Below are 21854 nucleotides of genomic sequence, written 5' to 3' on the forward strand. Positions count from 1 at the left end.
GACAAAGAGAAATTAGCCGAGAGCAGAAGAGAGTTCTAGGCAGAGGGACCAGCACATTCAGAATCAGAATCGGCAGGAAACTCACAGAACTAATTCAATGGGCTGGAAGAATAGGCTGGATGTGGAAAGAGGAAAGAGGTGAGGTGGGCCCCTGCCTCCCTTCTCAGGCTTTCCCAGGCCTGCGCTCACACTGGTGGCTCTTCTCACCTCCACCACAGCCTCTCTGTTTTGGGTCTCAACACTTCCTCCTTCCCCCTGGTACATGTGTTGGGAGCCTCCTGTGCACCAGAGGTATCAGTACCCGGTACCAGAACTGAGTACGGTTACATGCCTGTTCCCGCGCTACATCACTGCAGCCCTTACAGCTACCTGGTGCCAAAAGCAAGGGTGATGATGAAAACGCTTAACGATGAGTTAGCACAGTGCCCATCCAGCCAGGACCAACGCTGGCCTTAGAAAGGCATCCTGATCTTTCTGGCAGCACTGGCTGAGCCTCCCTCATGGCTGTGAATACTATCATGTCCATTTTACAGATCAGGAAAAGAAGACTGGGAGGATTTAAGCCACTTGGCCAAAGCCCCAAAGCAGAAAAGTGGGGATTCAGACCTAGGCTTGTCTCAGTCCAACATCTGACTGTTAAGAACTCTGGCTCACAGATGAAAACTTGGCAGTATGAGGGGGGACCACGGCCTGACATACCACACAGGCACCCTGACTGGCCGTCTGCTCTCGGGAACGTGGCCGGACTTGAGGGCAGTGCAGGTCCAGGGAGGCCTGCTGGGGTGGGAGGATGCTCTGAAGCTGACAGGCCAGCTGGGCTTTGCTGTCCCCAGCCACACTGCGGGCAGCTAGCCGTGGAGGCCGGGGGCCTGTGCTCACCAGGCCAGCAGTATCCCGGATCCGGCTTCTTGGGAAGGACACAGCTGGCCAGTCCTCCAGCATGGCCATTCCTAGCACTGTTCCCCTTCCAGGTCTCTCTCTCCTCCGCTAAGAGCCGGGATGCTTCTGTGATCCCAGCTGAAACAACAAAAGTCACCTGAGCCTCTGCCTTTTCCAAAACTCCTGAAGAGGCTTCCAGCGATGAGTCAGTGCACGGGCAGCCCTGCTCACCGAGAACCAGCCTGGGGAGGCCGAGGCTTCCCACCGGTCTGAGCTGGGAGTAGGGCCGGGGCCGGGGCTGGGGGCGCACGGGGGAGACCCTGGCAGCCCTGGGGAGCTCTTTACCCTGCCAGTGCTGGGGCTTCAGAGGCCCAACCCTGTGGTCGGCCACGTGGGGGTGGTGATTCCCAGGAGTGTGAAACAGCAGGACTGCCTGGGAGACAGTTCCAATCTTGTGCCCGAGCTTCTGCTCGGCACCAGGCACGGCCCTGCCCTCACGGAGCTCCGTCTGGTGGGGACCCGGAGGCCTTTAGTCGCATCTTTCCTTACTCCATCGAGGATGTGAGGCTGCGCTGGCGTTCATTTCATGTGGGCAGCCTGGGCCCACCCCCCGCCATTCTGGGGTGTTCCCTGACCACGAGTCCTGTTGGGGGGGACCGGGCCTGTCCCCAGCAACCACGTGTGGTTTGGTTTTGGTGTCTGTTTACCACTGTGATTCCTCCCACCCTCCCCCTTCTCCCAGCTCTCTCCAATTCTGTGCATGCCGGCGTTCCTTTCTATTTTTGAGCATGGCTATGTAGTTTCATGTTTCTTTTTCCTCTGCTCTCTACCTTGTATTTGGAGGTAAGGGGGTCAATTCTAGCATGAGCTTAATCTTCCACGTTGCCCCATTAATCCCGGAATTCCTCACCAGTCTGCTAATCGCCCACCCAGCACTGAGAGTACACATCATAGGCTTCTGGTTCTGGACCCATCACTAACCAGCTGGCGACTGTGGGCCAGCCCCTCCCCATCCCCAGGCCTCATCGGGGGGTCTGTGAACTGTGGGAGTTAGAGGAGAGGATGGGAGGGGTGAGGAGAGCTGTGACACCCACACTTCCGTGGGGTCTGGAATTTAATCCTCACCAAGGAGACTCACGGCACTGCCTCACCTACGAGGGCGCATAGGCGGCCCGACGTCATGGACAGACAGTGAATTCCGAGTTAGAAATGACTAGGTTCTAGCCCCAGCTTTATGCCTGTTAGGTTGTGGGAACGTGGAGCAAAACTTAAGCCTTGAACTTCAGTTGCCTCATCAGTGACGTGAACAGCAATGTCCGTCCTCCCCACAGGCGGAGGGGGTGAGGCCAGGAAGCTGTGAAATAGTGTGGATGGAAAACACTTTTCTAGCCTAAAGCTCTGTGTTCATGCCAGCTGGATTACTTGGCACAGTTTGGGTTCCCTGGGAAGCAGATTCAGAGAGATGTGAAGTGTTCAGGATGTTATGAAGAAGTGGCCTTGGGATCAGCACACCTGTGCCAGGGAGGGAGTGGAAGCAGGATGGGGTCGAGGCTGGGGAAGCAGGAGAAGCTGAGCCGCGATGCGGTCCCCAGGGCCTCAGCCAGCCCCGTGGGGAGCCCTGGAGTTAAATGTGCCCTCAGAGCTGTCCTGCACTGGGCCAAAATGGCTGAGCTTCTATATTCCCTGATCACCTGGTGATGCCGTCCTGGCAGGGCAGGACCGTGGTCTGCCTGATGCTCCAGCCAGCCCTGCCGCCAGCTGGGGCAACAAGTCCTTTCTTGAGGGAAGATCTGGGCGGTGCTGTTAATCACACGGCCACACCTAACGGTCAGGTTGTCCCGATCAAAGACTCGATATTATAGGGCTCCTGCCATTCTAGTACGATTTGCCAGCTCTCCTCATGCATTTTAGTTTAATGACTTTAGTCTCTCATTTCTGAGAAAAGAATGGGAAATTCCTCCTCTGTTTGCCGTGGGACCCAGAAAACCATTCCATCTGGCTTTGCCTGGCAGTGAAATAGACTCTACTGGAACTGGATATCAGCAGGACCTAAAAACTAACGAATTGATTTCATTTAAGAAGTTGTGTGTGTGTATACATGAGGGCGTACACACGTGAAGATGTATATATGTCTGTGTGTGAGCACATGTGGGGTGCATTTCTGGGTGAGTACATGTATGACGACCTGGACAAGAGAGAGGCTTCGGGGGCAGGTGTCCAGTGTAGACACACCCACGTGAACAGGTGGGTGCTTATGAGAATCTCAACTTGTGCAGGTGGACCTCGTTCATTCATTCTCCAAACATTAGTGAAGCATCTACAGTGTGCCAGGCACTTGTGCTGGGGCTGGGAAGTGAGAAGGGAAAAGATGTGGTTCCTGCCTCTGGGAGCTTATTGTCTCCTGGGGAGACAGACAACTCAGTGCAGGCATGTGGGGTACAGTGTGGTAAGAAAGTTGACAGAGGGGGGCACAGGACGCTGTGCAGGCACCCGGTGTGCACCCAAATCAGGCTGTCCCTTCCTTGGGACAGGAGACCCCGGAACTGAGCCTTGAAGCGTGAGTAGGAGTTACTGAGCCAAAGATGATGGGGAAGATTGTCCCAGCTGAGAAGCAGAGCTTTCAACGTGCAGGGAACTGACCCAGAGGGAGGTCACAGGAGTACAAATAAGACAGGGTTGGTGATATCTGGTAGGATTAAGCTGTGAAGTGCTTAGAACCGTGCCTGATGAATAACAAGTATTCAGCTCTAAACCTTAGCTATTTTTAACCTGGGCTTGGATCCTCCTAGGTCTGTCTTACTCACTTGATGAAAACTGTGACCTCTTTGGGCCTCATCTGCAAAATGTTGGCCCATCTTTAACTCCCAGGGACCAATACCTGTCCCCTACCAACCTGTTCTGTTTTACATGACATGGTTCCTTGATTTGAAAAAAGATCTTGCTTGCCAAACTTCATTTGTTAAATAATAACCTACATGTCATCAAGGTTTCCCTTGGGCTTTATAAAATACTAGGAATAACTGGCAATGCTCCTTCCTGAGGACTCCTGGATCAGGTGAGATAATCGCTGAGAAGCCACCCCTCCTACTCCAGTGTCACATGCTGGCATCTCCACAACAAGAAGCAAATGCCTTCAGATATTTCTGGTCCACAGAACAGGGAGCCAACCTGACCCTGAACTAGAAGATGCTTCCCATTGACTTTTGGAATGTTCTGGGGCCTCGGTTATCATTGTGAGAAGCACTCATTCCAGCCAAGTTAAGAGAAGGCCTTATCCTGATTCCCTGACAGCCTTGTGTTTGGAAAATCCAAGAGCGAGCTATTGTGGCTGGCGAAGGCCACTTTTATGGTGATTGATGCTTTGGTCTGATGAGTCCTATGCGCTGGTACTTTCCATATATTAGCTCTTTAAATTTTCACAGTAATCTTCCAAGGTAGTTACTATCATTCCCAATGAAGAGATGATGAAACTGTGGCTCAGAGACGTGATCTGCCCATGTTCAGCCAGCTAGTAAATCACAGCATTGTTGAAAATTTCTTTCATATATCTAATCACCAAATTCTTACTTTTCTCTGAAGCAGTCATCATCTCCATTTTATGGGTGAAGAAACTGAGACTTAGCAAAGCTATGGGACATGTCCAAGGTCACAGAGCTGAGAATTAGCGAAGTGAATCTGGATTTACTGCTCTTTCTTCAACAGCTGCTGGCAGCAAACCGGCTATGAGGTGGCCCCTCCCCACCTGGGCACCCAGGTGAGCCTTTGTGAGGAGGCATTCGTCCTCAGGGGCTTTGTCAGGAGGGGTGGAAACTTACCTTGGATGTCATCGTTGAACATGCAGTACTTGTTGCGGTATTTGTTGAGAAGGCGGAAGGCATTGGCATTGGCAAAGTCTTCAAACTGGATGAGGCAATTTATTCCAAACCTGTGGAGAGGGAGAGGAAAAAGCATGTAATTGCCTCCCCGAGCTGACGCCTGGCAGGTCCCAGCCTGCACTGGGGAGCAGGGCGGTGCAGCCCAGGGGTGGGTGTGGGTGTGGCATGGCTCATTCACTGGGGTTTATGCCACCTGGCTGGCTCCTGGACTCCTGGCTCTGCCTGCCCCATTATGATTTGGTTATTTAGTTTTAATTGAAGTAGAGCTGATTTACAATGTTGTGTTAATTTCTGCTGTACAGCAGAGTGACTCAGTGACACATACATTCTTTTTTTTTGAAGATTTATTACTCATTTGAAAATACTTCCCATGTAGTTTAAAAAAACAATATATATATATATATTTATTTATTTATATTTGGCTGCGTTGGGTCTTTGTTGCTGCGCGGGGGCTTTCTCTAGTGGCGGCGAGCAGGGGCTACTCTTCGTTGCGGTGCACGGGCTTCTCATTGCGGTGGCTTCTCTTGTTGCAGAGCACGGGTTCTAGGCATGCCGGCTTCAGTAGTTGTGGCACACGGGCTCAGCAGTTGTGGTTCACGGGCTCTAGAGCGCAGGCTCAGTTGTTGTGGTGCACGGGCTTAGTTGCTCTGTGGCATGTGGGGTCTTCCAGGACCAGGGCTCGAACCCGTGTCCCCTGCATTGGCAGGTGGATTCTTAACCTCTGCGCCACCAGGGAGGTCCCATACATTCTTTTTTTATATTCTTTTCCATTAAGGTTATCCTAGGAGATTGGATATAGTTCCCTGTGCTATACAGTAGTAAGACCCTGTTGTTTATCCATTCTAAACGTAATAGTTTGCATCTACTAACCCCAAACTCCCAGTCCATCCCTCTCCCAACCCTCTCCCCCTTGGTAACCACAAGTCTGTTCTCTATCTCTGTGAGTCCGTTTCTGTTTCATATATAGGTTCATTTGTACCATATTTTAGATTCCACATAAAAGTGGCATAGTATGGTATTTGTCTTTCTCTTGCTGACTTATCTCACTTAGTATGATAATCTCTAGTTGCATCCACATTGCTGCAAATTGCCTGCCCCATTATGGACGAAGATGGGGCAGAGAGTAGGGGTACGGAGCCCGGTGGTCAGCCAAGCCCATATCATTGTCTGTAATGTGGGCTGGTGACCCCCACGGGCTCTGGATGGCAGACCCCAGGGGTGCTGGAAGGGCTGAGATGGGGCCCCGCCTCTCTGTGGCCTGTGGCCATCTGAAATCCCAGCAGAAAGCTCACTCCAAACCCAAGTGCATGCAGAGAGCCCGGCTCCTCTGCCACTCAGGCTTGGGGAGCCTCTGCAGCCTCCAGATATCTCCCTTGGCGGATCCTGAAGTGGATCCTGAGTCCCTCCACCAGAGACTCTTCTGGGTTCAGGCATTATTCCCTGATAAGATACCGCGAAGGCTGGGAAAGGCCATTGCATGAAGCCACTGTCATCCACTAACACCTTGGTGAGGGTGTTCTCCATGTACAGGTAGAGCAGGATCAGTTGGTAAGCTGGTTCAAAATGCAGAGCACCGGGCCCATCTCCCAAAGACTCACTCAGTGAGTTTAGGGGTGGGGCTCAGGAATCTGTATTTTTTCCTCCATCTTTACTGAGGTATAATTGACAAATAAAAATTGTATGTATTTAAGGAACACAGCAGGGTGTTCTGATACATGTATACATTTGAAATGATTACCACAATATCAAGCTAATTAACACATACATCACCTCACACTGTTACCATTTTTTTTTTTTTTTTGAGGGGTGAGGACATTTAAGATCTACCGTCTTAGCAAACTTCAAGTGCATGATACAGTAGTAATTATGAACTTCGGTCACCATGCTGTACAATGCATTTTCAGTGAGCACCTCAGATCGTTCTGATCCTGTCTGGAGAACTCAGAAACACTGCCTTGGTGGGTAAAGACAAGGCCCATTAAGTGGCTTGAGTTGTCTTATTTAAAATCTACACTAGAATTGCCTTCTAGATTTCAAAGTCAGGAAAAAGTTTGTGTTTCCTAAAAAATGACTGGATTGGTAACCTGTGTTTCCTGTTAACACTGGGCGTCAGGAAGCTGAGAGCTGTCTTCTTCCCTTTAACGGTAGGTTCCCCCAGCTGAGGCTCTCTGCACACACCCTCCCCTGACTCTATTCTGGCTCTTTGATCCTGCTTTTTTGGGTTGTACGGTGTCTCTTTTTTTTTTTTTTTTTTTTGCGGTATGCGGGCCTCTCACTGTTGAGGCCTCTCCCATTGCGGAGCACAGGCTCCGGACGTGCAGGCTCAGCGGCCACGGCTCACGGGCCCAGCCGCTCCGCGGCATGTGGGATCTTCCCGGACCGGGGCACGAACCCGCGTCGCTTGCATCGGCAGGCGGACTCTCAACCACTGTGCCACCAGGGAAGCCCTGTACTTTGTCTCTTATTGGAGTCTTTCTGAAAGCAAGTGTGATGTGAATTATTAAAAATTACTTAATCCATGGGCAGAAAAAGGATTTCATCTCATGGACCAATTTGTGACCAACAGTATCTGTGGTCATGTTCATTGAGAAAAAAAGGCCCTGATTGATCAGCACAGAGTGTCTGGGCATGTGGTAGGGAGAAGTGCCTGCCATTCCCAACTGTGTGAACTGGAGGCCTGGGACCAGCTTGGGACCAGCTGTGGAAAGAAAGACGTACGACCTTGTTGGAAAAAGTGGCTGGGGCCCACATGTGGTGGGCTTCCTGTGCTGTCGGGGCATCTGTCTGATGAGGCTGGTGGCTGTGAGGGGGTGAGTAGCACTGAAGTGGCCCAGAACACATTTTTTTCCAACCTCTGAATTTTGTGCATGGCATATCCTTTTTTTCTTTTCAGAAAATGTACCCATTTTTTGGATGCATTGCAACTGCTCTGCATTTGACTATATTATGTAGAAAATACTGAAAGTACAAACTACTTTGTAAAACAAAAGATAAACATTGAATCCAAAGATAAACTATGTTTTATACAATGGGCACTTTTCCCGTAGTTAGTATTAAATTTTAAATATCTATTCCTTTTGTTAAAATGATTACTTTACATACTTCCTGAGTACATCTGCATTACAAACATAGCTCAGTAATTCTCAGAAACTGTTTACAGAGGTTTGTTGTAAAAGGAAACACACCACCAGAAAAGGAAGGAAGCAGAAAAAGTACAGTAGAAATGCCAGTGGGCAGGCAAATATTTGCTCCTACCATGGTCCTTCCAGTTGGAGCTGTCGGTGGGGGGATTTGGAGACAGGTTCATGTCACAGGGCCCGAAATGGAGAGGCAGCAACTTGCCTCAGTCCAGTGCTGAGCTCTGGGCTTGGGTCAGGAGGCTCGTGGGCCTGACCTGTCTCTGCCACTGCAACCGAGTGTCACTTCACTTCTCTGTTCCGCCTCAGTTTTCCATCTGTCAATGGGCAGAATATTTGCCTGGCCAACTTTGTGGCTGTGGTGAGGATTAAAAGCTGGGGGTGATCTTTAAATTGTAAAGTGCTACACACGTGTCATCCTGGCCACAGTTCTTATTCCCAGTCACAGAGCAAGTGCTGGTGGGGGTAGTGGTAGGGAGCTTGCAGTGTCTCCTGACCCACCATCCAGCCCTCTTCTCCTTGTACAACGAATAGAAATGGTTTAAAAAAAAACAAAAAAAAAAACCCCTTCAGTGCACAATTATAATGCTATGTTCACCAAACCAACATTTACTGTGAATTTTTGTTCAGGGTGTGAATTTCAAGTATTTGGATGGGGAGGGAGGAACAGAATGTCTTTGGTGGTCGGTGACCTTTTGATATATAGAATCCTCACAAGACTCTCAGTGTTGCTCCCGCACTGGCCTGGAGCTAAACTGCTGAAAAGGTCAGACGACAGAACAATGTGATGCACGTCATTTCTCCTTTCTCTCACTCTCTGTCTCTTACACACACACACACACACACACACACACACACACACACACACACATACACACACACTTGACCTTTAAGCAACACCACTCTTAGGTTAAAAAATAAGGCAGGGATTATAAATAAATACTTTGTTCAGTGCACTATTATTCTTTCATGGCAAATTCAGTTTCACGTAAGAGAACCTTCCCAGGGAGGAATTTGATGAGATACACAGTAAAATCTCATTCATTCCAGTCACTTTAATCCTAACTTGGAATTGGATAAAAGGCTATGTGCATCTGCCATCCAATAACCTAGACTCAGAGTTTCTTGACCTCCTTGTAGTTAATGACCTCCAGGACCCCTACCCACCTTGGATGCCCTCCCCATGGCTGCTCCCTGGACCTTTCGTCACCAGGAGCCTCTCCTACTAAAATTTCACACTGTGCGTTCCAGTCTCTGACCACAGCCTCTCCTTCCACCTCCCTTACTTCCACTATACCTCTTCTTCATCTCCAGGGAGACCTTTGGGCCCTTTACCACTTTTTCCTGGTTCCTTGGCTCCTGACTTATGGCTTTTCACGAAACCACACCACTAACTATCCAGTCTGAACCAAGGCTGGTTACTTCAATTGCTCTATTTGCATCATCCATCCATCCATCCATCATCCATCCATTCCCTCTGCCCATCCATCTGCCTGTCCATCCATCTATCCACAAGCATCTACTGAGCACCCATGATAAACCCATACTGTAGTTGTTCAGTAAATGTTTTAGGAAGAGCTGGGTACATGAAGGAGTTGGTGGAATTTTAGTGTGAGTTTTCCTGCCAACTTGTTAAACTAATTAAAAGCCAATTAAGAACAAAAAAAATTTCAAAATGAAAATTTTAAAAGCTTAGGTTACAAAAAACCGTTTCTCAATTCATCCATGTATATCCAAATACAGGATGCTGGACTTTCATCATAACACCAATTTAAATGTTAATTATAACTGCCTTACATATTCATGAAAATACTTCTACCAGTGATAACAGTAACAAAAACAGCTAATGGTTATCGACGGTGCTGGGCATCAGGCTGAGTCCTTTGCATGAATTATCTCAACTAATCTTCCCATGACCTTATGAAGTAGGTAGGTGCCATTGCAGAGAAGGAATCCTGAGCTACAGGACGTTCAGTTATTTGCCCCCGGGGTTATTTATTCTCCTGCAGTTGGAAAGGGGTGGAGCTGGAATCTGAATCCAGCTCTATCTGACGCCAGAACTTAGTTTAGTTTTAACAGCAATATGATTTTGTAAAACATAAAGTGAAGTAGATGTTAAAGTTAGGTTTCTTTCTCCAACGAGAAAAACAGTGCCATGTGGTGAAGAAAACGCTGAACTGGGGGACAGGAAAATCGTATTCTCCTTCTGTCTCTGATATAAGCTGTGAGTCTTGGGTGAGTCCCCTTTCTCTCTGGGTCTTAGTTCCTGATCTGAGAGCCTCGTGGGGGAAGCAGGAGCTCCTTAACGTAGGGTTGGAATAGATACACTAGGAGCTTCACTGAGATGTAAGTCCAAAGTAGGGAGGTCTGACCGTTCCTGGTAAGAGCAACGTATGACAGGAACATCAGTATTTTCGAGTCCTCCTTGAGCTGACCCAGAGCAGACCGGCTGAGTGAGCAGGGCGGAGGCGGCCACTGTCCAGGTCGTACGGCTGGAGCAGCAGCCCCTCCAGAGGGGCCCCGCTCAGGCCCCCTACTCAGGGCTCTGGGCCGTTTCCTGACTTCAGTGCCGGCAGTTCATTGCTGACCTTCCATCCTGCCAGAAGCTGCCCCTCACCCGGGCGGCTCCTGTTTGTCCCCTTCTGCACTTTTGAACTCTTCACCCTGAACTCCTGGCAGGGGCTGAGGAATATCTGCTGCTTCTCAGGGAAGAATTTCTGCAATGGAGAAAGAGGCGCCTTCCCAGGCCGCACACGGAGCTGCCCAGACTCCTCCACCCTGGGGACTCGGATGGGAACTGGCCTTGGCGCTGCCCTAGAAGGCATTCTAAGGCCGGGGCTCACTTAAAGCCACAAGGCCGATGGGTGGATGTTAAAAGGTTTCTTCCTCCAGCCCTCAGGCGAGAGGAAGCCTGAAAATGGCGACTTGTGCCTGGGAGCCCTAGGGAGCTGTGTGTGACAATGTGACGACGGAGCCGGGTACCTGCCACCTGGGATGCAGCCTCCCCAGGGTAAAGAGATTCTGAGATGGTTGCTCTGCCCTTCCCCCCAGCAAGCTGACCAAAGGCTGCGTGAGAGATGTGATGAGACCAGAACATTCCATGGGCTGTAGACCTGGTTTCTTTGTTCTGAAGGTCAGGACCTGCCATTCTTTCAAACACGTGGGTCTGACCTCTTTCAGGCCTGAACAAACACAGGGCACCTGGGAAGAGCAGGTGAATTTGCTCAGCCTGCCTCCAAACAGAATGACTAAAACCTACCACTCATTTCCATGGCAGCCCACTCCATGCCCCTAACAAAACACACACACACACACACAAGACCCCCCAGCAGAGTGCATGGTGAGGACATCAGTTATACCCAGTGGAAAACTATTTCTTTTGTTTATATTGTCCTTCCAGGAATTAGAGCTGAAAGAATCCCGAAAGCTCTAGGTCTTTGTTTTTATTTTACACATTCCATTAAACTCTAGTCCCTTGAGATGCTCTCAGAAAGAGGTCCCATGGCTCAAACCATTTGGGAAACTCTGAATGTTCATATAACATATACAATGTGTATGAAAGATTCTGAAAAGTCCTGCATTAAGAAGTCTGTTTAACTCAGCATTTTCTAAACTTATTTGACTAGAGACCTCACCCTTCTGTGTCCCACCCTCTCCATTTATATGAGCACAGTTTGACAGACACAGCTCTCTGCAGAAAGAACTTTGCAGGGGCTGGGTGGACTCAGGGCGAGGCCATCTCTCCCTGGGATTCCTGCAATTGTTACTTCTGGCCAGGATCCTATAATAATGGATCTCACCTCCTCCAGCTTTATTTCCCTTCCCCCAATCCATCCACTGTATCTTTCTAAACACAGATCTGTGCAATTTCTTTTCTTAAAATCCTTACAGCGCTCCCACTGCCTTTGGGGTTGTGTTTAGACTCCTTAGATGGCGTTCACTTTGGCCCCAACCTTAATGCTCACCCCCTTCTCATGTCTTCCGTCGCCCTGGGCATATCTTGCTGCTTCCCAACCACTGTGGGCCCTTGCACTGCTCCATGTCTTTGCTCAGGTGCCCAGAGGGCCTCATTTTACCCTGGCCAACTCCTACTTAAACGGTAAGGCCCTGCTGAAATGTCATGTCTTCTAGGAAGGCTTCCCTGACCCATCGATTTCCTTACCCAGGGTAACAGTAATTCTTCTCTTTCCTGGGCTGCCTTGCTACTCTGGGCGTATCTCTGTTAGGATACATCACATTGCATCACAATTATTTATTGACATTTCTGTTTTAATTATTAAAGAAATGTATCGGGCAGGGTCTCCCCTTTGTGCCACGAACTCTCCTAGGTATGATATAAATGTTCAATGCAGCAAACATTTCTAAGTGTCCACTGTGAACAAGGGACTGTCTTCCCTGCTAGATTACAAAGGCAAGTTCAAGAATTTCAAGTCTGACAGGGACACAGGAAAATAAAAAAAGCAGGTGCAACATACTGTGACAAGGGTAATAATGAAGGTATGTCCTAGGCATGTGGGAGGCCTCCAAGGGGGCAATCAGCTCTTCTGGGAGAGAAACTGAGGGCTCCACAGAGCAGGAGACTGAGGCTCGGCCTGAGGGAGAGCAGAGGTTCAGGGGCAGACTGTGCAGGTGGGGGGGTGGGGGAGAGGGAGAAGGGCACCTCAGGCAGAGGGAACAGCACATGCATCTGGAATGAGAATGGGGGGGCCTTCCTGGAGCTGCAGGAAAATAACCAGAGCTGGGAGAGGGGTGAAGAAGGGGAGATGTGGGGAGAGCTGAGGCTAGGCGGACTTCAGGGGCCACCCCTTTACATGCCTGTGTAAAAGAGCCTACACAGTCGGGGGACGATGGGGACCCACCGAGGGGCTTCGGGCAGGAAAGTGGCCTGTGTTTTAGGACGTCCATTCTGCAGCAGAGTGGGTGATGGGATGGACTAGCTGGGAGGACATCCTGGAGGCACGGAGCCCCCGTGAGAGACCGTGAAGTGCTGGGGCGAGGCAACAGGGACCACGAATGAGAGGAGGGCGGGGTGACAGATGTGAAGGCAGAGGGTGGGCAGTGGAGGGAGCTTTGGGGCTGCGCAGGTCTGGAGCCATCACTTACTAAACGTGTGACCCCAGGCGAGTTATTTAATCCAAATATCAGTCTTTGCTGATAAGACAGCGGGATGATAATACCTCTCTTGCAGTCCTGCTGTGAGAATTAAATGAGATAATGTAAATAAAAAGCCTGGCACGTCGTAGGCACTGAGTCCACGGAGGCGATTGTTCTTAAGGGCAGGATTTAATCACGTGCAGGACATGGAAGCTGAACGAGGAGGAGCCCGGGATGGGGGTGGCGGCATCTGTTGGTCGCCAAGGCTGGGGACAGGGAGGGACAGATAACCTCGCTCCGCAAGACAGGCTTGGCCCGTGCTGAGTCTGAGGTGCTGGCACGTCCAAGTGGACGTGTTCAGGAAGAGCAGATGCTACATGAGGCTCAGCAGAGAGGAACGGGGAGTTCAGAGTGTTGTGAGGGTCTCAGGCAGAGCGTGTGCACCGAGCAGGGAGCAAGGCCAAGGACAGACCTCGCACACACCTGCGTCCAGGGGGCAGCAAGGGGCGGAGGAAGAGAGTCTAGAGAAGGAAAGTCAGCAGGGGGACCGGCGAGGTGGACGGTGGCAGCCGCCACAGGAGCCGCATGACAGGCTGTGGGCAGTGTCAGCTGCTGCGGAGATGTCAACGGAAACAGGGATCTGGAAGTGTTGGCGGGGGGCGGGGAAGTGATGGTCAGAAGATCACTTGTGAACTCTGCCAGAGCACTTCCGGTGGAGTCGTGGGGGAGGGAACCGTTCTGCGGGGGGTTAAAGAAGAGGCTTGGCTATGAAACAAGGGTAGGGAGACAGCTGGTGGTGGACGTGGGACTGGAGGATGGATGCATTTTTGATGGGAGGTGTGTGTATGAGATAGAGAAGCCAGTAAGGAGGGGAGATGCGAGGAGTGATGATGGGGGCTCGAGGTCTTAGGGAGATGGGAGCAGACAGGAGCCAAAGTCCAGTTGGAATGTGAAGAAGACATGGTTCCTCCTTCTGGGACGTCACAGCCTAGTGGAGGGACAGATGTGCAGCCTTCATACCACACATATGTAGAGGGAGTGACTCACTCTGCGGGGGGCGGGAGGGGTGCTTGGGAAGGGACTCACAAGGATGACAGGGAAACTCTTCTGTAGGTGAGGAAACTGGAAACCATGGATTGGGGAAAGCGGGAATATTGTGCCTGAAAAAGAAATCTCAGTGGAATGAGGCATAATGCTTATCTTCAAAGACACGCAGGACCGTTCTGTGGACAGGGAATTAGGGTAGACTGATCTTATGCGGCCTTAAGAGAAAAGCAGAGCCAACAGGCGGAAATCAGGACAGAGATTTCTGTGCCACATAAGGCAGAGATCTCGAACGCTGGATGGAAGACGCTGTCCCTGGAAGTGATTCCAGGGTCCCCAGAACTTCACTTGGCATTGAGGTTGTGGAAAGGATTCCAGCCACGGTGGACGTGGTGTATGGACCGCTGAGGCCCTTCCCTTCCCAGGTCCCACACTGGGAGATTCCCCTGGTGTGCCGGCTGTGGCAGCCAGACTGGCGGGCTCCTGTGGCTGCCATTCCGGCCTAATGGGGGAAAACTCCCATCGTGTCAAAAGACAGTCAAAGGAAGCAGGAACTTCTAAGCAAAAGTACCAGAATAATGTGGCCGTTCCTCAGTCACTGCTCTGACGGCAATCCCAGGCCAGACAGAAAACACTCCAGGAACAGTTTGTATTTCCTCCTCAATTTCCCCATTTGTCTGACTTCCTGGGCAAACACGCAAATGGCGCCAGAAATCCCAGTGCTGGGAAGAGGATGGTGGCTGATCTGCTGACCTCTCGACCTCTCAAAGGTCAGAGGCCAGTACTGAGTTTTTCCTCTAGGTCACAGCAGCTCACACCCCAACCTTCTGCTCTTAAAGCCTGGGCACTTTTCCTAGCCTCCAACCCACTGGCTGACCTGCGGCACTGGCATTCACACCAGCTCTGATCTGCCCACAGGTTGTACGTTTTAGTTTTAATGAGGTGACTGATGTTCTCTCATTAGTTTGGTCTATTCTGATCTCTCTGGTCAGGTGTACTACTGTAGTATTTGTACCATACAGTGTGTCATACAGTTGTACCTTGGACTCCCTAAGCATCTAAACTGTCCCTCCCTCGTGCAACTGGCTAACTTCCACCTTGAATGTTGACATTCAGGTGAAAGACAATAAGGTTGGAAATCGCAGTCTGTGTTTGTGGCCTTTCAGGACCAAAGTGAGTCAAAGTCAGGGAGGGGAAGAAAGGAAAGACTAAGCCAGGTTAGGGGACAGACGAGGTCAAAACAGGCACTAGGCAGGGTCCTTGAGGGCAGGGGAGGTGTCTCACTCACCACGTGGGGCACGACAGCTGAAGAAGGAGTTTTAACGGACCCCCTCTCCTGCCCCCTGCTCTGGACAAATCCGCTTCAGACACCCAAGTTAGAAGCCCAAACAAACCTGCTGCCGTATGCCCAAGGCCCTGTGCTTGCCCAGCTCAGCCAGCATTGGTTAACAAATGGAAGCATGAATGAATGCCTGCCAGAGCACAGTCCTTCCATAGGGGTGACCGGTCACACCCAGCCCACGTGACTCCCGGTCCCCTGGAAGCCCCACTGTCCTCTTCTAGAGGCCACTGCTGCAAAGTATCTTTGTATCACAATAGCTCAGCCCCTTTCCTTTACCCTGAGGAATCAACACAAATGAGGCCGCAAGCAGGGAAGGGTTTCCAGCTAGGCTGGGAGAGCAGGCAGCAGAGGCTGTAGGAAAGCACCTCTGATTTTGAAGTCAGATGGATTTGGGGTGAGCCCAGACTCTTCCATTTCTAACTGGGTGATTTGGGACAAGTTACTTAACCTTTCTGAACCTCAGTTTATTTATCCCTAAGGGTTGCAGTGATAATTAAAAGTAAAGCACCCAGCACAGAGTAGGTTCTTTGTAAAAGTGAATTGCTAGCTCTTTCCTGGGAAGAAGGCCATGACTTTGAACTCCAACTAAATGCCCCAGGCCTTTGACCACTGTATTCCCCCATCAGCCTTGACTGACGCTGCAGGCAGGGCCATTAACTAAGTAGACATTAAATCTACACAAACTCAGCAGTAATTATTTAAACATATTTTAATTTTTCCCAGTCAATTATAAGCTTCTTGAGAGCAAAGTCTATTTCTGACTTATTGCTACGTTCAATAAATATCTGTCCATTGAATGAATTCAAGTATGGGTGAATACAAGAATAAATAAATAAAAGAATAATTGAATGCTGCCTTGAACTATTTTCTGATTATTTTATGTGTCCATATTACAAGCTCAAGGGAGAACTGAACTCTAGGACAGTTGAACTCTAGGTCTGAACTCAACTGAACTCTAGGTCTTTTTGTTTTGGCCACACTCTGGGGCCCAGAGAAAGCATATGATAAATACAGGCTAAATGGAAACTTGGAAGAGATTTCATAAATTATGTGGATGGGAGCAAACAACTGGATAAGTTCCCCTTAATTTCCCACTGCTTTTTATCATTATCTGACTCCGGGGAAAGAACTTTCTTTCTGGGTCTTAGTTTCCCCACCTATAAAGTGATGGAGTTGGATCAATGAGCAGGTTGTTTCTTGTTCAGGTATTCTAAGATGTGTGTTACAGTCCTAGGGAGGGCCAGGTGGGAAAATAAAGTAAGACACAGGTTGAACGGCAAAAGGCATTCCTAAAATTCAGTGTATATGAAAATACTGAGCAGTGACTGTCCCTGCTGAGAGGGACTCAGCGTGTGAACGCTCCTGTGAAACATTACAATCAAGATTTAGAGCTAATGGTTACACTCTTTACAATCTTTCAAAATTAAAATAAAATATTGAAACTTGCCTTGTAGTCTGGATGCCATAAGCTTAGGGCTTTTCCTTTGTTTGTATTATTTAAAACCACCAGGAGAAGCTTGGAGCCAATGAGCCTCAGCTTTTCCCCCGGGGCTCGGTAACACTGGCTGGGTTTGCAGTTTGTGGAGAGGCCTGCAGGGGGCGCCCAGCTCTGGTGAATGATGGGGCAACTGGACCACTGTTAGGTAGCTAAGAAGGAAGAACCAAGTGCCAACTGACTCAGGTGCTGGCGAATTTTCCCACCACAAAAAAAGGAAATGATAACTATGTGATGTGATAGAAGGCTTAGCTAACGCGGTGGTGGTAATCATATTGCACTATATTAATGTGTACCGTATGCTAACGAATGTATATGGAATCTTAAAAAAAAAGTGGTACTGATGAACCTAGTGGCAGGGCAGGAATAAAGAGGTAGACATAGAGAATGGACTTGATGACATGGGGCTGGGAGGGCGAAACTGGGGCGAAGTGAGAGTAGCATCAACATATATATACTACCGAATGTAAAATAGCCGGCTGGTGGGAAGCAGCAGCGCAGCACAGGGGGATCAGCTCGGTGCTTGCGATGACCTAGAGGGGTGGGATAGGGAGGGTGGGAGGGAGGCTCAAGAAGGAGGAGATATGGGGACATGTGTACGAATATGGCTGATTCGCTTGGTTGTGCAACAGAAACTAACACGGTATTGTGAAGCAATTATACACCCATAAAGATCTATTAAAAAATTAATGTGTCAAATCGACACGTTGTACACCTTAAACTTACACAATGATACATGTCAATTACACTTCAATAAAAATAAAAAAATAAAAAAGAGGATGCGTCCCTCGCTGAGAAGGGCTAGAGAGTTTTGAAAATGGGAGTTGATGGCTGGCCCCTCCATAGCCTCCCTAACGGTGAGGACTGGTGGGTCACTAACCCTGCCCTAGAACAAGCTGGAGAGAGGAGACATGAGTATGTGAAGTAGACTAGCTTCCATAAGACCTTCCTCCCATTTGTTCTCCTTGCCTGCTGCATCAAAAAGGTGTCTGGAGTATGTTGGACTGTCTTTTCTTTCATGTAGAAGAAAAGAAATAGAGTATTCAAGTTAGAAGGTGGGTTCTGGAGTTAGACCACCTGAGTTCAAAGCCTGGCTCCACCACTGCTAATGGTGTGACCTGGGACAAGATCCCTAAGCTCTCTGTGCCTCCGTTTCATCTGTAAAGTGTGCATTCATTCAATACATGTTTATTGAGAATCCACGCTGCCGTTAGGCATTGTTCTGAGCGCTTGAGATACAGCAGTGAACAGAAGAGACAAAGATCTCTCCCTGGAACTTATATTTCAGTGGGATGGGACAATAGCTGTATCTACTTAATAGGATTATTGTGAGTATTACGTGAGCTGATGGATGTGAGTTACTTTACTGTCTGTAGGAGCCTAGGTTAAACCAGTACTCAGTTCACCAGAGGGTGAAGCCTGGGATGCTTGCTTGCTTCTTCGTATCTTTAGTGGGTTTAAAAAAAAACGCAAGGAACTGCCTCCGGGAAAGAACCGCTGCCCAACTCATTATTTTTAAAAATCCATTGTTTTTTTTCTAATTACAAAAGAAATGCCTGCACACAAACAATCAAACATTATAGGAATGACTGGCTTGGAAAGCAAAAATCCCAGCAATCTCAAGCCTTAACTGTATATATATACATCCAGACATGTTTTCTTTACATAACTTATCTTGACAGAATCGTTCGCTTTTAGGATTTTTTCTCCATTTTAACAGGCTCAAGCACATTAAAAAACAATGTGCTTGAGCCTAATAAAATGAATGCAGTAGAATAAGAAGAGACTGCATAGTATGTGTGTATGAATGAGTGAGACAGAGAAAGAGAGGCAAAGAGAAGATGAGAGTAAATGTACCATGGGGTTGCCTGGAATTGCTACATCCTCTCTGGCGTGGAACGATGCGGCTTGGATTTGGGGGCTGCGGTCTTATCCATCCTGTCTTTCCCTTGAGAGAAATGCTCTTTTTCACAAGCAGCTCAGAGAAATCTTTCCTGATTAAAGCACCTGGTGTCCTGGTTCTTTCTGGATCACCAACAGTAGGACTGGAGGGTCTCTGAAATGCCTGCAGGCAGTGATTTTTAAGGATTTGGGTTTTCTGACGGTGTCTTGAGCTAACATTAGTAAACTCTGCTGAATGTCCATGACTCTGTTTTTCATTTTCAGAAGTTTTATCTGTTTCTTTTTCAAGTCTGCCTGCTACTTTTTTTTCTTAAGTGTTAGGTACTTTCCTTATTACTTCATTCTTATAAAAAATAGCTCTTTAATACATCTAAGTATAACCACTTTATAGTCTCTCTCAGAATATTCCTTTTCCTTGGGGTTCTAATTCTTCTATTAGTTTCTGATTTTCCCACATTGTGGACTGTTTCTATGTGGGTTACTGTGAATCATGAATTTATTTTCATTGGGGAATTGCTTTTCCCTTCAAGGAATTCCACACGGCATGGGTTGTGGGAGTGACCCTATAGAGGAGTGTTAGTTTTCCCTCTGCCAGGTTCTCCAGCCATGTCACTGGTAGGGGACACTTTTATACTCATTGCTTCACTTGGGAAATTAGCTTCTTAGCTCTCAGAACGGCGGGTCTGTAAGGCCCAAATAACGCTCATCTGAAACAACTACAGAAAATATGAGATCTCCCCCCCGCATGGATACACACACTGCCTCTCCACTTGGGGGAGGGTGGTGGTGGGCAGAATTTAACTGAATAGGTGTAGAGGGCAAGGACCAAACATTTACTAATTGTACAAACCCGGGATCTGAACATGGAGATGGATCACACCCAGTGCTTCCAGAACGGTTCTTTTTATTTCTTCAGATTAGCACCAGGGAAGAAGAATTGAGTAAGAGAAGGACGCTATTATTGGAATGGCAGGGATGGATGAGTGGGGAACTATGGAAGGAAAAGATGAATATATTAATGGCTAAGTTAACTGATTGCATGAATGGAGGCAGTACTAAAGCACTGCTTAAACGACAGTGGCTTTGGAAACTGCCTAAGTTATTATTATTATTAATAATAGCAAACATTCATGTTTACTCTTACTCAGGTATAATGGTAAGCATCTTACATGGATTGTCTCATTTATTTAGCAGAAACAATCTACAAGTTAAATATTAAAAATGTATCTTGGAAATGAGGACACCGAGGCACAGAAAATTAAATAGCTTGTTAATAAGTGGCAGGTGATACTGGAGAACGGACTTGAGGATATGGGGAGGAGGAAGGGTGAGCTGTGACAAAGCGAGAGAGAGGCATGGACTTATATACACTACCAAACGTAAAATAGATAGCTAGTGGGAAGCAGCCGCATAGCACAGGGAGATCAGCTCGGTGCTTTGTGACCACCTGGAGGGGTGGGATAGGGAGGGTGGGAGGGAGGGAGACTCAAGAGGGAAGAGATATGGGAACGTATGTATATGTATAACTGATTCACTTTGTTATAAAGCAGAAACTAACACACCATGGTAAAGCAATTATACCCCAATAAAGATGTTAAAAAAAAAAAAAGTGGCAGATGAGAGGTTCAAACTCAGGCAATGTAGCTCTAGAGTTTGTGCTTCTAACAACTGTTGCTAGTGGGTGGGGTCTTAATAGGGTTCTCGTTCTTAGGGGGGTTACTTACACCTTATAAGCTTCAGTTTCCTCATCCCTTAAAATGAAGCTAATAATAGTACCCACCCCAGAGGGTTGCTGTGAGAATTAAGTGAATTAATGCTGTATGAAGCGCTTATATTAGAGTCTGTGCATAGCAGGCAATTAAGTAAAAGAGGGTTGTTATTATTATTACTATTAATCCATTGAGAAAAATCAGGGGGAAGAACACTTCTATCCCTCCCTCTCCTCTGCTGTAATATGAAACTTTCAGGTCTGGGCATGATTTTGTTCCTACTCTGCCTCTTGGGGAAAAATGAAATGGAAACAGCCAGCTGGCATCACTGAATCCATCTCCCCAGTTAGTGAACTTCCTCCATCACATTTTGGCCTCTCAATTATTCAGTCTGCTTGGTCACGATGCAAACAAATAGGTCCTGGAGAGTTGGGTGCTGGTTTGTGTTTTTCTACAGCCTTCCAGCCCTTTCTGTGACCCAAGATAGAGTCTTCACAGGCACGAGAGACTGTCATTTTGCAGCATCTGGCTCCTATTCCGATGGGAACACGTAGGAGCTGGACTGTCAACAATTAGCCACGTCAGGCTGAGACTGGGAAACTGATGTTTTTTCAGAGGCCAGACAAGCTAGAATGGGTCTCAACATTCCTTCCTCTGAGCGTCTTCAGATGCCATCAAATTCATAACCTTCAGTCCATTCTAACTGATAGCTAGCCTGGTGAAGGCTTTCAATCCCTCAGCCAACCAACCCAACCAACCAACCAACCATCCAACTCCCACCCTTACTATTTACGGTGGGTCCACCATGAGTAAAATCATGCTCCCTGCCCCCCAGGAACTACCAGTCTGGTAGAGATGTTACAGAGTTACAGGACCTGAGGAAGGAATGTTCTTCAAAGTCCATCTAGTCTGGGCCAGGCTGATACTTGAACCTCTCTACAATAGTCCAGACACATCTTTGCCCAGTCTCTGCTCTGACGATGAAAAGTTAAAAGACCAAAAAAGCTTTAAAGAAAAGCTCTAGACCATTATAGAAAAGATGCCGTGATGCAGTGCATGATTAATTAGCAAATGAATTATACAGCCAATAAATTATGCTACGACTACAAACAGCAAGAGAGTTTCAGGACAGGCTGGTCAGGGCAGACCTCTCTGGGGAGGGCAGAATTTGAGTTGGGGCATTGCTATGGCTGCTGTTCTAATCTTCTCCCACGTCCTGACAATTTCAATACTTTGTTGTTCAAGAACCTACCATGGCTCCCTATTGTTCTCTGAATCAAGTCCCAAATAAGGTTTTGTGTGGATTGATAGTTTTCAAACATTTTTAGTAGAAGAATTTTTTAACTAATGAAATCTTGAGCAGAACCCTGACACAGA

The 21854-nt window shown here is 48.1% G+C and overlaps 1 protein-coding gene across 1 annotated transcript in view; it reads right to left on the reverse strand.

Annotated features, from left to right (window-relative positions):
* The window catches only part of ME3 (malic enzyme 3), a 199009-nt gene that overhangs the window by 17092 nt on the left and 160063 nt on the right, over nt 1-21854 (reverse strand). Inside the window, exon 8 of the mRNA XM_079930727.1 lies at nt 4695-4804. Coding sequence (XP_079786853.1) covers nt 4695-4804 — 110 coding nt within the window. The remainder of the gene's footprint in view (nt 1-4694; nt 4805-21854) is intronic.

Source organism: Stenella coeruleoalba, assembly GCF_951394435.1.
Source record: "Stenella coeruleoalba genome assembly, chromosome: 8".
Classification (NCBI taxonomy): domain Eukaryota; kingdom Metazoa; phylum Chordata; class Mammalia; order Artiodactyla; family Delphinidae; genus Stenella; species Stenella coeruleoalba.